We start from the raw sequence: 15211 nt of genomic DNA on the forward strand, positions 1-15211 counted from the left end.
CATGAAACATGAGCTCATGACTTGAGCTGAAGTTGGATGCTTCACCGACTGAGCCACCCAGGCGCCCCCTGAATGTTTTATTCTTAAGGTTAAGAATAGTACACAGTGTTTACTCAAACTGCTTCTATTTAACACTGAACTGGAGGTTCTGACCAATGCAATGAGGCAAGAGAACAAAATAACAGGTTTTTATACTTTAAAGGAATAAGTAAAACTGACTTTACTGGCAGACAACATGATTGTCTATTCAGAAAATCCTGTGGAATCTACAGAAAAAAAAAACCAAACTATTAGAACTAGTAAGTGAGTTTAGTTAGGTTGCAGGTATAAAATCACCATATAAAAATCAACTGTTTTTCTATACACTAACACAGAGTATCAAAAATACAAATTAAAAAAATACTACTGACATTCCATTAAAATAGCACAAAAAATACTAAACACTCAGGGATAAACCTTGTGTGCTAAGAATTAGAAACCATTGCTAAGGAAAATTAAAGAAGATCTAAAAAAATGGAGAGATATACGATGTTCATAGACCAAAAACTCAATATTGTTAATATGTTAATTGTCCACAAACAGAACTACAGATCCAATGCAATCAAAATCAAAATTTCAAACTTTTTTCCCCTGAGACTGACAAACTGATTATAAGGCATATGAAAATATTAGAGGACTTATACTACCTGACTCAAGACTTATAGTGATCAAGACAGTGTAGTCTTAGCACAAAGACAAGTAGGTCAATGGAACAGAGTCCAGAAATAGATCAACATATAAACTCTCAAATGGTTTTTGACAAAGTTTCCCAAGCATTTGGTGGAGAAAAGATAGCTTTTCAATAAATAATGTTTAAACAGCTGGATACTAAATGCAAAAAACAACAACAACAAAAAACCCAAAACAAAAAAAACCCCACCTCTGATCCATGCATCACATGACATGCATAAGTTAACTCAAAACTGGTTAAAGACCTAAATGCAAAATCTTAAACTATTAAACTATTAGAAGAAAACATAACAGGAAGTCTTTGTGTCCTTGGGTCAGGCAAAGATTTCTTATATATGATACCAAAAATTCTGCCACCATCCATAACAGAAAAGTGTTAAATTGGATTTCACCAATATTAAGAACTTCTCATCATCCATATTTCATCAAATGAAACACTACTGTTAAGAGATTAAAAAGACAAGCCACAGACTGAAAACATTTGCAAATCACATATCTGATAAATGAAATGTAACCAGAACACAGAACTCTCAAAAAATAAGAGAACTCAATTTTTAAAATGTACAAAAAATACCTCAAATATATACAAATAGCAAATAAACACATGAAGACAGTCAACATCATTAGTCATTAGGAAAATGCAAACTGAAATCATAATGAGATATCACTATCCACCATTAGATTGTCTAAAATTAAAAAGACTGATCATACCAAATGTTGGAGGTCATGGGGAAGCAAATGAAACTTTCACATATTGCTGGTGGGAATGTCAAATGAAACCACCACCTTGGAAAACAGTTTGGCAGTTTCTTTACAAGAAATACCACATGCCTCACCTGTATTACTACTAAGTATATATCCAAGAGAAATGAAAGCTTATGTCTGCATAAAGACATATGCATGAATGTTCACAGCAACTTCATTCATTAATAGTCAAACAATGAAATCAATCTGAATGTCTATCAATAGGTAAATACATAAACTGTGGTACATTCATGCAAAGACATACTACTCAGCAATAAAAAGGAACATAGTAAATAATATACACAACATGGATGAATTCTTAAAGAATCATGCTGAAAAAGCCAGAAACACATGTACATATATTCTATATACCATTTATAAAATACTGTATTATAATATCCTATATACCATTTATAAAAAAATTCTAGAAAATTAATCAACCTCTCGAAGACATCCTATTTGGCTTTCAAGACTCAGTCCTCAAATGTCGACTTCTTTTTGAAAATGAATCTACAGTGACCTAAAGCTGTTCAGTCTCATGCAAATGAGAACAGAAGTGGAGGGAGAGGAAAGGGAGATTATAAAAGGACAAAGGAAACTTTTTGGGGTACTGGATCTGTTATCTTGATTGAAGTTATAGCTTCAGAAATGTAGATATAACTTATCAAAGTTATCAAATCATGTGGTTTAAATACATGCAGTTTACTGAATGTCAAAGATATCTGGAAGTTATTTTTTAAAAAAGGAAAAAAGGACCAATTACACTGCCCTTTTTAATTTTAATATTTTAATTTTGTTTAAATCCAAGTTAGCATAGAGTGTAACAATGGTTTCAGGAGTAGAATTTAATGATTCCTTACTTACATGTAACACCCAGTGCTCATCCCAACAAGTGCCCTCCTTAATGCCCATCACCCACTTAGCCCACCCTCCCCCACTCAACACAGCTCCACCAATCCTCCGTTTGTTCTCTTTAAGAGTTTCTTATGGTCTCTACTTTTATTTTTCCATCCTTTCCCCTAGGTTCATCTGTTGTTTCTTAAATTCTACATATGAGTGAAATCATATATTTGTCTTTGACTGACTTACTTTGCTTAGCATAATACTCTCCAGTTCCATCCATGCTGTTGCAAATGCCAAGATGTCATTGTTTTGATTGCCTAGTAGTATTCCACTGTATATATACCACATCTTCTTTATCCACTCATCAGTCGATGGACACTTGGGCTCTTTTCATAATTTGGCTATTGTTGATAGTGCTGCTATAAACACTGGGCATTTTTGTATCCTTTGGATAAATACCCAGTAGTACAATTGCTGGGCTAGAGGGTAGCTCTATTTTTAAGTTTTTGAGGAACCTCCATACCATTCTCCAGAGTGGCTGCACCAGCTTGCATTCCCATCAACAGTGCAAAAGTTACACTGCCCTTTTTAATTATCCTTTAAAGCTTCCACCATCAACTACAAGGTCAAGTCTAAATTTCTAAGCAGAGTACACAAAAAGTTTCTGTCTACATTTTCAACTTCCTTTTTTATTACTCTCCAATGTACATTTTTATTTCAAGCATTTTATGCTGCACAGCCAATCTTTGTGTATGTCTTTTTTTTTTTTTTTTACAGGAAGAAAGCCATTTGACATCCACCAAGGATTTATTTTTTTTTATTTAACATTTTTATTTATTTCTGAGAGAGAAAAAGAGAGAGAGAGAGAGAGAGAGAGTGCAAGCGGAGGGGGGGCAGAGAGATAGGGAGACACAGAATCCAAAGCAGGCTCCAGGCTCCGAGCTGGAGCACAGAGCCCAACAAGGGGCTTGAAGCCATCAACTGTGAGATCATGACCTAAGCCAAAGTTGGACGCTTAACTGACTGCGCCACCCAGACAGCCCTATGTATGTCTTTTTATATGTAGTATTCTCTCTGCAAGAATTACCTTCTTGTAGATATCCTATGTAGCTTTCAAGACTCAGGCCTCAAAAGTTCCCTTCTTGTAATCTTTTATAAAAAATACTCTTCTTCAATTCCTTCACCAGGCAGAGCTGGTTGCATCTTCTTTGGTCCCAGCAGGATATGCCTACTTTGCACTGATTCTTTATATGCTACCTCCTTTCTCCACACTATTCGAAAGTAAGGTATATGTCTTTCATTTATATCCTCAATGTCTAACATGGCAGCTGGTACAAAGTAAACACATAATGTTGCTGGATCAGAATGCACTGAATTGAACTAAATTTCTATCTTGTAAGTTTCCAGACAAAGGTCATGATTTAGAGCTAGTTACTGTGACTCAAACAATATAATGTTGACAGTTTCAAGTTTGATGATCTTTAGAAGTATTTTAACCTATTTCCAGCATTCAGAAAACTAGACACAGTAATTTACCAAATATATCCATAACCCACAGATGTGTCATATCTTAACATTTTTCCAAATGTACTTCAGATCTGGGGGGTGAGGGGGTCCTACATTATAAATATGGATACAGTCCCTTAGGTACTCCTCCTTCATGGCAACCACTATCCTGAATTTATCATTCCTATGCGATATAAGGTATAGTTTTACTTTTTAAAAATTTATATAGAGGTATTATACTGAATATATCTTTTTCCCATCTTGTATTCAACATTGTATTTCTGAGATTTGCTAATGTTGATACATGTAACTCTAGTCATTTAAATTGTTATATAGTTTTCTAGTGTATCAACAATGTCAGTTTATCAATTCTCTTTTTGAGGCACACTTAATTTGCTTCTAATTTTTTACCATTATAAACAATGTGGCACATATACCTATTAGTTTCTCTAAGGAATTCTCAAGTTACTATCCAAAGTAAAGATACAATTTTTATTCCAATGGCAGTGTATGAAAATATCTATTGCTCCCCATCCTTACCAACATTTGATATCATCAGACTTAATTTTTGCAGACTGAATGAGATACTATTTTCCCTATTTTACGTTTCATTTTCCTATTAGTGAGAGTGAAAATCTTATTGGTAATTTGCATTTTCTCTATTTGTTTATGTGTAGCCTTTATTTCCTATTGATTTATGTGTGTAATTTATACTGATTTACCACCTGTCAATATAAATTATATAAACCACATACACATCAATACAAATAAAAAATTAAGATGCTCTCAACTCTCATTTCCACTGCTTAAGAGGTACATATCTCAGTTTCTTCATCTGTAAAATGGAATAAAAACCTCACAAGGTTGTTACAATGATTAAATGAGTAATGTATACCTAAAGTGCTCTGAACATGGTATGTGCTATACAATTATGTGCCACTATTATTTGTTTCACATAATCTTCTGCTAGTAATACTAGCTATAAATACTTCTTGCAGGCTGTGACTTATCTGTTTACTTTGTTAAAGTGTGTTTGTTGGACAGAAATTCTAAATTTTAATAGAGTCAACTTTTCATTCTTTTCCTTTAATACCTGGGTTCTTAAAACATCCTTCTCTCCCTAATGCTCTATATTTTTATAAGATAGTTCTAAACCTCCCTTTCATGTATTGATTTAATATCTTACAAAAAAAATTTGGTATATTCAACTCGTAAAATTATATTAAAATATACTTGTAAATAACTTTAAAAATAATTCTGTTCTTCAAAACAAAAACTTTATCTTTATTACAAAAAATAGTTGTACCTAACCAGATAGCAGATTTATATCTTATTACAAGGCAAAAATTAAAATACACAACTATATATAAATAAAATAAATTTACAATTACTCTTACCCTATGACATCTTTCAAAGGCTTGTTTGGTTTCTTGTAAAAGATTAACCACCACTTCTTGAGATAGGAAAGTTTCCCCATGAGTATCGATACTTGGCCCCAGTGGTAAGTTAGTACGTTGTCTAATTCTCTCTTTCAAATCTTGAATACTAATGGATCATGACAACAAATAAAAAGAGAACACTTTATTATACACAGATTTCAATTTCAAATGCTGTTCAACTTAGTATACACCAACAAAGAAAAATGGACTAACTGCCAGGAGACCTAAAAGTTCTAATTCCAATAAACTCTAGTTCTATAAAGTGAAACAAACCTTAATGTCTACACAGAAGACTTTCATCTGAAAAATTAGTATATTTGGAGTTAGGACTTTTAAAGTCTTTTTCAGCTCTATAATTCTGACTCAATAGCCAAAAACTCCTTATTTGGTTTCCTTAGCAAGTGGACTATTCCAAATTAGTTAATATAACTAAATGGTCCTTCTTAAAATAAACTTTAAGAATTTAATGCTTTTTAAATACATTTAACCATTTTAACATACTTATTTCTTCATTATTATTAAATAAGATATATTAACCATAATATAGCTTTTCTTAATGACTGAGTAACCAGACACTTTGAACATTTATTATACGGTGGTATCTTTAGGTTAAACTTCTTTTGCTCCTAGAATACCTAACTCTGGAGTATTGTGAACATTTTTTTTTCAGATGTTATTTTTTTTTTAAAGTAATCTCTACACACAATGGAGGGCTCGAACTTACAACCCTAAGATCAAAAGTTGCATGTTCCACCAACTGAGCCACCCAGGAGCCCCAAACTAATTTTTTTTTTTTAAAATTCTCATGGTTGTTCTTTAGTTTTTTTCTTCCCTTATTTGCTGCTGCCTTTCAGATGTCACTTTTTAAGTTTATTTATTTTGAGAGAGAGAGACAGAACACACGTGCACACACACGTGCACACGAGCACAAGCAGGAGAGAAGCAGAGAGAGGACAGAGAGAGAATCCCAAGCAGGCTCTACATTCCATGCTAAGTCTGATGCAGGGCTTGATCTCACAACTATGAGATCATGACCTGAACTGAAATCAACAGTTGGACACTTAACCTATTGAGCCACCCAGGTGTCCCCAAGATGTCACTTCTTATTCCTAACTATAACCTCTCCCTGATCATTATGTAGTATATGCCAAACTGGGAATCAAGAAAGTGATTTGAGTATACTCTGGACTCTAATTACATGGCTCTGCATAAGTCATTCTGCTTCATACTAAAAATGACTGGGTTCCACATAGTTGAGATCTGGATAACTAAGATGCCACCAATTCTTAGAACAAATCATTTTCTTCTAGTATGTGAATAATCCCAGGCTTTAGGTATTAATTAATTAATTTTATGCCCGAGTCATTAAAAGCTCAGGGTACTTAAAATGTAAACTATTTGCTATTTTTTTTCCCACACCTGCAACAACAAAAAATGATGTGTTTCCTAGTTAATAACCTGGAATAATTTATTCAGTCTAGGAAAAAAAAAGGCGACTATTTATAGTGCTGGTATTCTGCTTTACATTTTAATTACATCATGTTAGGTCATTTCAATACATGGTTCAAGAGACAGGATTTGATCAGTGGTGTCATAAATAAGCTGGGTTAAATGAGTTCTTCATAGAAAATTTCAGTAACTGTCAATATTTGACAAGTTTGTCCAAATACAATAAAATTCTTAACATCTTTAGTTTTAACTGTAACATTTAACAAAAACACTTACCCTCCTGTGCCAATGGATCTCTTTTGATGGTTTTTTGAATCATAATAGCGCTGTAGGATCATAGCACTTCTGCTTTTCAAATATCCAGTCTCTACCTCAATGTAGTTCTCCAAATAGGAAATGAAAATGGATTTGATAAGCTTAGACAAGAAAGTCTGTTTATCAGTACCTAAGTTAAACTCCATCAACTTGCTGGAAAGATTTGTGGTTCTTTTCATGGAAAAAGGGAGAAAAAGATGAATGTATATTTTAGGTATAGTAATAACACTGAGGAATACATATTTTTACAATGTAATTTTAATAACTTATGTTAAACCACCATTTCTTAAACCTTGGGAAGGTGCTTAGGATACAGAGAGAAGCTGCACAGCGCTATATATAAAGTAGATTGACATCACAAACAACACTGTGGTTTTGCAAACTGACTAAGGATAATCTCCTAGGGATAGGTGACTTAAGAGAAAAAATCTAGGCAACCAACCAGTCTAGAAATGACAACAGTGGCAGAATGACTTCAACTACACTCTAATGGCATTCATAACATAGTACCCAAGTCAGAATACTGAAAGATCTACTCTCTGTTCATTCTCCCTTTTGTCTTTGCCCATGTGGACTTTTCTTTAATTTTCTGTTTTGCATTGTTAAACACAGACTCACAATAAACGTTGTTGGGATGGACTTCCTGATTATAGTTACTTTTGAAGACCCTCCTCCCAAAATGACGTCACTGACAAAGAACAATAGGACTGGAAAAAAACTCCATTAAGAGGCTTCTGATATAATATTTCTAAGTGTAACACTTTCATTTACAAAAGCCTAAGGCAAATTTTCATATCAAACTTAAGGCTGAAACTCATTTGTTAAGAATTTGTGACTTTCTCAATTTCTAAAGATTTAACTGCAGATAAATATAATCATACTACTTCTTAGAAAAAAAATGATAGGGAACTAGCTTACAATTAAAATTCAAAACAAAATTCTTGAGTCTTAAACAACATAAACAAAGTTTCATTAAAGTACATGACTATAAAGAATATCTGATTCCTTAAGTTAATGTGCTAAGAATGCTGCTCTTTGTATAACAGTAATCTACGTAACCAAGTATTTAATGCTGAAAGGTATACTACTAACAAACTTTTACTCAAAAATACCTGAATACTTCACCATTTTCTATTAAAAAAAAAAAAAAGGAAAGAAAATCTGCGATGTTACTATTTTCTAGTAATTAAAAACATACCTTGTATATAAATCATAGAGATTTTTGAGATACTGCTCTGCATCAGACTTCCTACATTCTTCTAACTGGTCTTTCACAAAACTCTGGAGGGGAAAAAAAAATGGCCAACATTATGTCAAGTAAACATTATATTTTTTCTCTAAATTACTCCACATTCTGGGGCTGTTCTTACTTAAAATACAATGGAAAAGGCAATGCATAAGAAGTATACCAATATAAAAAAATAATAGGCTTTTAATTTTTAATGCTTCTCATATTTACATGTTCATCTATAGCAGTCTTGGGAATAAGTATTAAGAATTTCAAAATTTCTTTTGAAACTGGCCTATCTTGCTTTTTAAAGTACATTTAAAAAACAAAACCCAGAAGCACCCAGGTGGCTCAGTTCGTTAAGCATCAAACTCTTGATTTTGGCTCAGGTCCTGATCCCATAGTTCCTGGGATTGAGCCCCACATCAGGCTCTATGCTAATGGAGTGGCACCTGCTTGGGATTCTCTCTCTGCCCCTCCCCTGCTCATGCTCTCTCTCTCTCTCTCAAAATAAATAAATATTCAAAAAAAACAAGAAACAAAAAAACCCCACAAAATCTGATGCTGTATCGATATAGTCAATTCCTTAAAGCAGCATTTCTCAAACTGTGGCCTGGCTAACACTAGTGTCCCTTATGATTAACAGGCATTACTCTAAAATTGGGAAATGCTGTACTTTACATTCCTCCTAGAGAATCACAATATGTGTTAGTACCTTTAAAGGCTATAAAAATTTCTGAATTGTGTTTTAAAAACAAAAACTTCTTTTATGTTGCTTAATCCAGTAGAAAACATAGTTTAGGAAATGTTGCCTTAATGTATAGTGCTATGGGAGTCCAGGTTGTACATTAAATTACTGTTTTCGGGAGGAGCCAAGATGGCGGAACAGCAAGGAACTTTTTTGTGTGTCTCACGTCCATGAAATACAGCCAAAACAACACTAAACCATCCTACACACCTAGAAATTACTATGTTTTTTCTTTTCATATTAGTACCATATTATGAAAATTTTACATGCTGTGCTTAAAATTCTTACTCAATTTCATAAATACACTCATTGGTCAAAGTGAGGACCCAATAAAAATAAAAATCTGAGGCTACCGGGTCACCTGTGTGGTTCAGTCAGTCGAGCGTCTGACTTGGGCTCAGGTCATGATCTCATGGTTCATGAGTTCAAGCCCCACATTGGGCTCTCTGCTGTCAGTGCAAAACCTGCTTTGGATCCTCTGTCCCCCTCTCTTTCTGCCCTTCCCCTACTAGCATGCTCTCTCTCTCTCAAAAAACAACAACAACAACAACAACAACAATCTGAGGCTACCCCTCTACAACGTTTTATGACTTGTACTGCTGCTACACAAATTTTAAACATGTGCTCTGATGATGCTTGGTGATTAGCACCTTTTTTCTTGGTGAACAATATTTTTTTAAAAAAGCATGACGTTGTTATTCTTTTCCCATTCACTGAATAAGGAGATTACTATTCCAAAGGGCATTACATGAGTAAACCAAAAATTAAAAAATAAATAACTTTCAAAACAGAGAAAAAAATCACTATTGCCTTAAGAATTACTTAGTCATAGTTTAAAATTACCTGTAGTTTGATTTCAAATACATTTTGAATAAGTTTAGCCAGTACTGTTTCTGGATTACTAAAGATATCTCCAACTTGTTTGTTTACCCGTTGACAGAGTATTGCTGCATCTTCAAATATATCATTTCTCAAGTAAGCACCCTAAACAGAGGCATTTTACATAGTTAATGTATAATTTTAAAATGGTTTTTAAAACACAAATTAGCATAAAATAAAATCCAGAAAATTGTACTATTAGGTTACCTCCTGGCACTGCTTTATATAAACATCAACACAATGGGAATAACCCTACAAAGAAGAAAGAAATACATTATCACAGTTCTAATAACAATAATCACAACAGTAATAATCTCAATAAAAATTATTATATGTAATAAAGCTATGTCTATGTCCCAATAAATCACCAATAATAACAGTTGTTGGATTAAATGAAATTCTCCCAGTTGCTTTTTATGAAATTGATCACCTGGTTCATATCCTTGCAAGATTTTAGAATGAAAGAAGAAAACTGGTATGAGTTTTTTGTAGTCATTTTGCCCTATGATCACCTAGCCAATCTCCTTCAACTCCAAAACATGTATATGCATGCATGCACCCACACACACACAGATTCAGTCTTGAGAAAAGGTTTTTAATATATATAAATAAATACATTACGTATTTCATATTAATATATATATATATTTCCTTCTTTCCACTCTTGGATTCAAAGCATTTGTGTTCCCTTGCAAGACTCTGAACAGAGCTGTATTTAACTGGCATTCTGGAAATTTACTTTTAAAATTAAATCTATTTTAGCAGAATGTATTTAAACAAAATAATGTGTCATATTAAGCTCTCTACAATGATTTTTGTCCATTAACAAATCATACATAAAAACAAGTAAAGTAAGCCATGCCAAAGTACACTATTGTGTCAAGAGCCATTCTCAATACTTAGTATGTTACTTGTAAGTGAAAAGTCCAACAAAAAACTCCTATTTCCTACTCAGATACAAATATAAACAGATCGGGGGTACCTGGGTGGCTCAGGTGGTTTAGAGTCCGACTCTTGATTTCGGCTTGGGTCATGATCCCAGGCTCATGGAATCAAGCCCCATATCAGGCTCTGTGCTGAGCCTGTTTAAGATTCATTTTCTCTCTCTCTCTCCCTCTCCCACTCCCTCTCCCTCTGCCCCCCTACCCTATTTGCATTCTCTCTCTGAAAAAAAAAAAAAGGAAACAAATTACAAAGCACTATTTCTTTAATTTCTTTATAGGGATTCTCTCCCTAATTCAAAATCCAAGAAGATAGTATTTCTTTGTATTACTACCTAAGATCTTCTGGATTTAAGTCTTTTACTAATTATATTCCACCTAATCTCTGGCTCCTACATTCCACCAGATATTTAAAGCTAAATCTTTTTACTTTTGACCTATTTCATAACATGTTTGACTGAAAAAATAAAAAGACAAGAAAACAGTATGATTTTCTATGTCAACCAATATAAAAAGTCATTGATAAAATTTTATTGAATATAATATTAAGTACCTAAAATTTAACATAATTTATGGAAGAGATATGAAATATACATTTAAATTGTTCAAAACAATAAAAATAATCACTGTGAGAGTCATACAACTAACAGGATAATCGGTGACTATAATATATAGAATTTATATAATCTCCACAATCTTGAAGATTAATCTTCATTTTTAATAATTACTATTTACCTTAAAATGAAGCAAAACTGCTGCTACTTCTCGCATTCTGGAGATTTCACCTCTTCTTTGAGCACTGGTAAACTCCTGAATCAGTTGGCATTCTAAATCATGGTATTTACCTAAAAGTAAAAAGGAAGTAATTCAGCTACAACGGGACAACGTATGCAAGTTATTTACAAGCACATGAATTATTTACAAATATAATGACTATGGATCTAGCCTTCTTTTGAAAGACTTATAAAAACAATATGTGATTATAGGCAGTGAGTCTAGCCCCTAAAATACACTACGATATAATATAAATCTATATTTTTAAAGACAAAGAAATCTTCCCAACCAGGAAAACAGCTGAACTCCCTTGGTCTGACTACCACTTACCACTGTTACTTAAAAAAGCAGCTGACTGAGATAAACCTCTGGATGTCATTTCTGATAGTATGAGATAGGAAAAATCTTAAACATAAAGCTGTAGAAATGGTGAAGAGGACTACAGAACTCTTTACTAGAATTCAGATGTCTTTACCATGAACTATCGTGGATTTAACACCAAATATCACCTTAAGATAATACATGGTGTCTGATTCACTACATTATTGAGGCTACTAATGTTCTGTGTGAAAACCTGAATGCTGTGTTAATCTACAGTAATCAGAAACGTTGCCAAGAAGTCCAACTATCTATGTCATTCTTATTGTAACACTTTTGGGAAAATAGGTGGCTCTCTGAACCTTCTATGCAATGGTCTCCCAAACATGACTCAAATTACCATGGGAGCCTGCAAATATAATGGCTTTTCCAGAGACCCAGAATGATCTGCTTAAAATATAATCCAAAGATTGGAAAGGATAAAACTAATCATGTAAGCAGTTATAAAGATACTGAAATGCTCACACGAGCTTTTAAGTTAAAAGCTCTTAGCTTTTAAGACAAAGAACCTACTTTACAGACACATGGATACAAAACAACCTCCAAGATACACTGTTAAATTAAAAACACAAGGTATAAAGCTATTTGTATAGGATGCTACCAATTATTTAAAAATAACCAGGGACAGTAGGAATAAATTCTACACATGTATATGTGATTTATGTCCTATGCTTGTATATCCATAGGATATTCTAGAAGAATACCTAAGAAACTGGTAATGACTGCTTCAAGGAAGAGGAGTCAAACTCAGGGATAAGGTGAGAAGGTAACATTGTTCCCACTATCTCTCCTTTTACTATTTTTCTTTTACAGAAGTATTTTTATCACCTATTCACAACTATTAAATAAATCAAACTCCACTTACTCGCAATTTTGGATTTTACTTCTGAAAATCTGGAAAATAAAAACCAATGATGAGGTTCATACTAGAGAAAAATGTACCACAGTAATCTAAGATGTTAATAAAAGGGGAAACGGGGTCTGGGAGTGTAAGGGAAACCTTTGTACTAAAGGTCATCATCAAGGAAAGAAGGAAGGGAGGGGAAAAGGGAAGAAGAGAGGAAAGAAGGAAGGGAGGGAGGGGGGGAGGGAGGAAGGAAAGCAAACAAACCAGCTAGTCAGCCAACCAGGAGGGAAAGAGTACTGATAGTAAGCATGCCAGGTAACAAAACTGAATTTGGGCCATTCAGATGGGGCGGCTCGTTCTCATTTATGAAATTCACTCTGAATAACCAATAACTTGTTAAAGAGGGAGATGTTCTATATGAGGCATTAACAACCCCACCAGCCCCAACACTGAGCTATTGTCTCTGCTTATATTCACTAACAAGTTTTTAAAAGATTTTTTTTTAAATTTATTTATTTTTGAGAGAGAGTGTGCGCACAAGTGAGCGAGGAGCAGAGAGAGAGGGGGAGAGAAATTCCCATGCAGGCTCCACACTGTCAATGTGGAGCTCAGAGCAGGGGCTCAAGCTCACCCAATGCAGAACTTGAACTCATGAAACCTAAGATCATGACCAAGCCGAAGTCGGATGTTTAACCGACTGAGCCACCCAGGTGGCCCTATTCGCTAACATTTTAAATTCCTATTTGTTTATTTGCCCCTTCTGTTGGGATTTTTTTCATAAAAAAAAATTCCATTACTGTTATTTAAAAGAAAAATAACAAGAACAGTATATGAAACATAGAATAGAAGTCATAAAAAGGACCCAGCAATGTGTGTTAGAGACGAACCATCCAATCTTTGCAAATTCAAAAACTAAAATATTACATAGTACCATACACTAGAATTTTTTTTAATTTTTTTTTTTAACGTTTATTTTTGAGGCAGAGAGAGACAGAGCATGAACGGGGGAGGGTCAGAGAGAGGGAGACGCAGAATCCGAAACAGGCTCCAGACTCTGAGCTGTCAGCGCAGAGCCCGACGTGGGGCTCGAACTCACGGACAGCGAGATCATGACCCGAGCCGAAGTCGGCCGCTCAACCGACTGAGCCACCCAGGCGCCCCTACACTAGAATTTTTTAAAATCTTAAATATCAAGGGAGAATGTACGTTATGAAAAAGTAATGTTGAGAGATCCTATGTAATCAGTTTGGAGAGAGAGGAGGATGGTTGGCAAAAGAGATGGCAAAGACAGATAAAGAAGGTGATAAAAATGTAGAGTTGTACAGGGGCGCTTGTGTGGCTCAGTCGGTTGAGCATCCGACTTTGGCTCAGGTCATGATCTCACAGCTCGTGAGTTCGAACCCCGCGTCGGGCTCTGTGCTGACAGGTTGGAGCCCGGAGCCTGCTCCAGATTCTGTGTCTCCCTCTCTCTCTGCCCCTAACCCACTCTCACTCGCGATCTGCCTCTCTCTCAAAAATAAATAAACATTAAAAAATTTTTTTTAAAAAGTAGAGTTATACAAAACTGATGTATCAAAGTCATGGTGGAATAGAATGCATGTAAGGCCATACTGATCTCTGTGAAAGAATTAAAACTAATTAGGACATATATTCAACTCCAAGGCTTGGCAGAGACTAAAACAGAATTGTAAGAGAAATATGTAACTGAGAAATAGGAGAAGATGAGTATATGCAGAATAGAATGGAGAGATTATCCAACAATTATCAGGCAACTTATTGTGATCTACACATTTTACCCATTTAAGGAAATGGTCCAATTTTGAAGTCCCTAAGGAGGAGTCTGTGGCTAGGCTAAAGAGTCTAAAATTCCATGAAGTTGCTTATAACTATCTGTGTGGATCTGAATTTTCTGAAGAAACTTTTTTAGCTTTCATCAACTTTTAAGGTGTCTAAAACTCCATAAAGTTTAAGGACTCTCATCTAGATATAAGAAAAAGCAGCTGAATGGCCCCATGTTTAAACTTTCCCCATTCCCTCCATTCTAGCTTATCAGAGTCCAAAAAAAATGAAAATTTACAACATCACTTTAGGAAATTTCAAAATTCTTCAGCAATTTTTTTTCAGAAGAAAGACAAAGAGGGGCACCTGGGTGACTCCATCAGTTAAGTGTCTGACTCTTGATCATGGCTCAGGTCATGATCTCACGGTTCATGGGTTCATGAGATCAAGTCTCGTGTCTGGGGTTCTGCTGGCAGTGTGGAGACTGCTTGGGATTCTCTCTCTCCCTCTCTCTCTACCCCTGACCCGTTTGCGCATGCACGCACTCTCTCTCAAAATAAAATAAACTTAAAAAAAAAAAGACAAAAGGTTGAAAGTATTTCAAAGTATACC

General features: G+C 34.5%; 1 protein-coding gene across 1 annotated transcript in view; it reads right to left on the minus strand.

Moving 5' to 3' along the window:
• EXOC5 (exocyst complex component 5) overlaps nt 1-15211 on the minus strand; it is a 55886-nt gene that overhangs the window by 15711 nt on the left and 24964 nt on the right. Inside the window, exons 6-12 of the mRNA XM_027065799.2 lie at nt 12839-12867; nt 11557-11666; nt 10088-10132; nt 9845-9985; nt 8224-8306; nt 6987-7196; nt 5220-5367 (exon numbers count right to left, since the gene is read on the minus strand). Of these exons, the coding sequence (XP_026921600.1) occupies nt 5220-5367; nt 6987-7196; nt 8224-8306; nt 9845-9985; nt 10088-10132; nt 11557-11666; nt 12839-12867 (766 nt within the window). The remainder of the gene's footprint in view (nt 1-5219; nt 5368-6986; nt 7197-8223; nt 8307-9844; nt 9986-10087; nt 10133-11556; nt 11667-12838; nt 12868-15211) is intronic.

Source organism: Acinonyx jubatus, chromosome B3 (genome assembly GCF_027475565.1).
Source record: "Acinonyx jubatus isolate Ajub_Pintada_27869175 chromosome B3, VMU_Ajub_asm_v1.0, whole genome shotgun sequence".
Lineage (NCBI taxonomy): Eukaryota > Metazoa > Chordata > Mammalia > Carnivora > Felidae > Acinonyx > Acinonyx jubatus.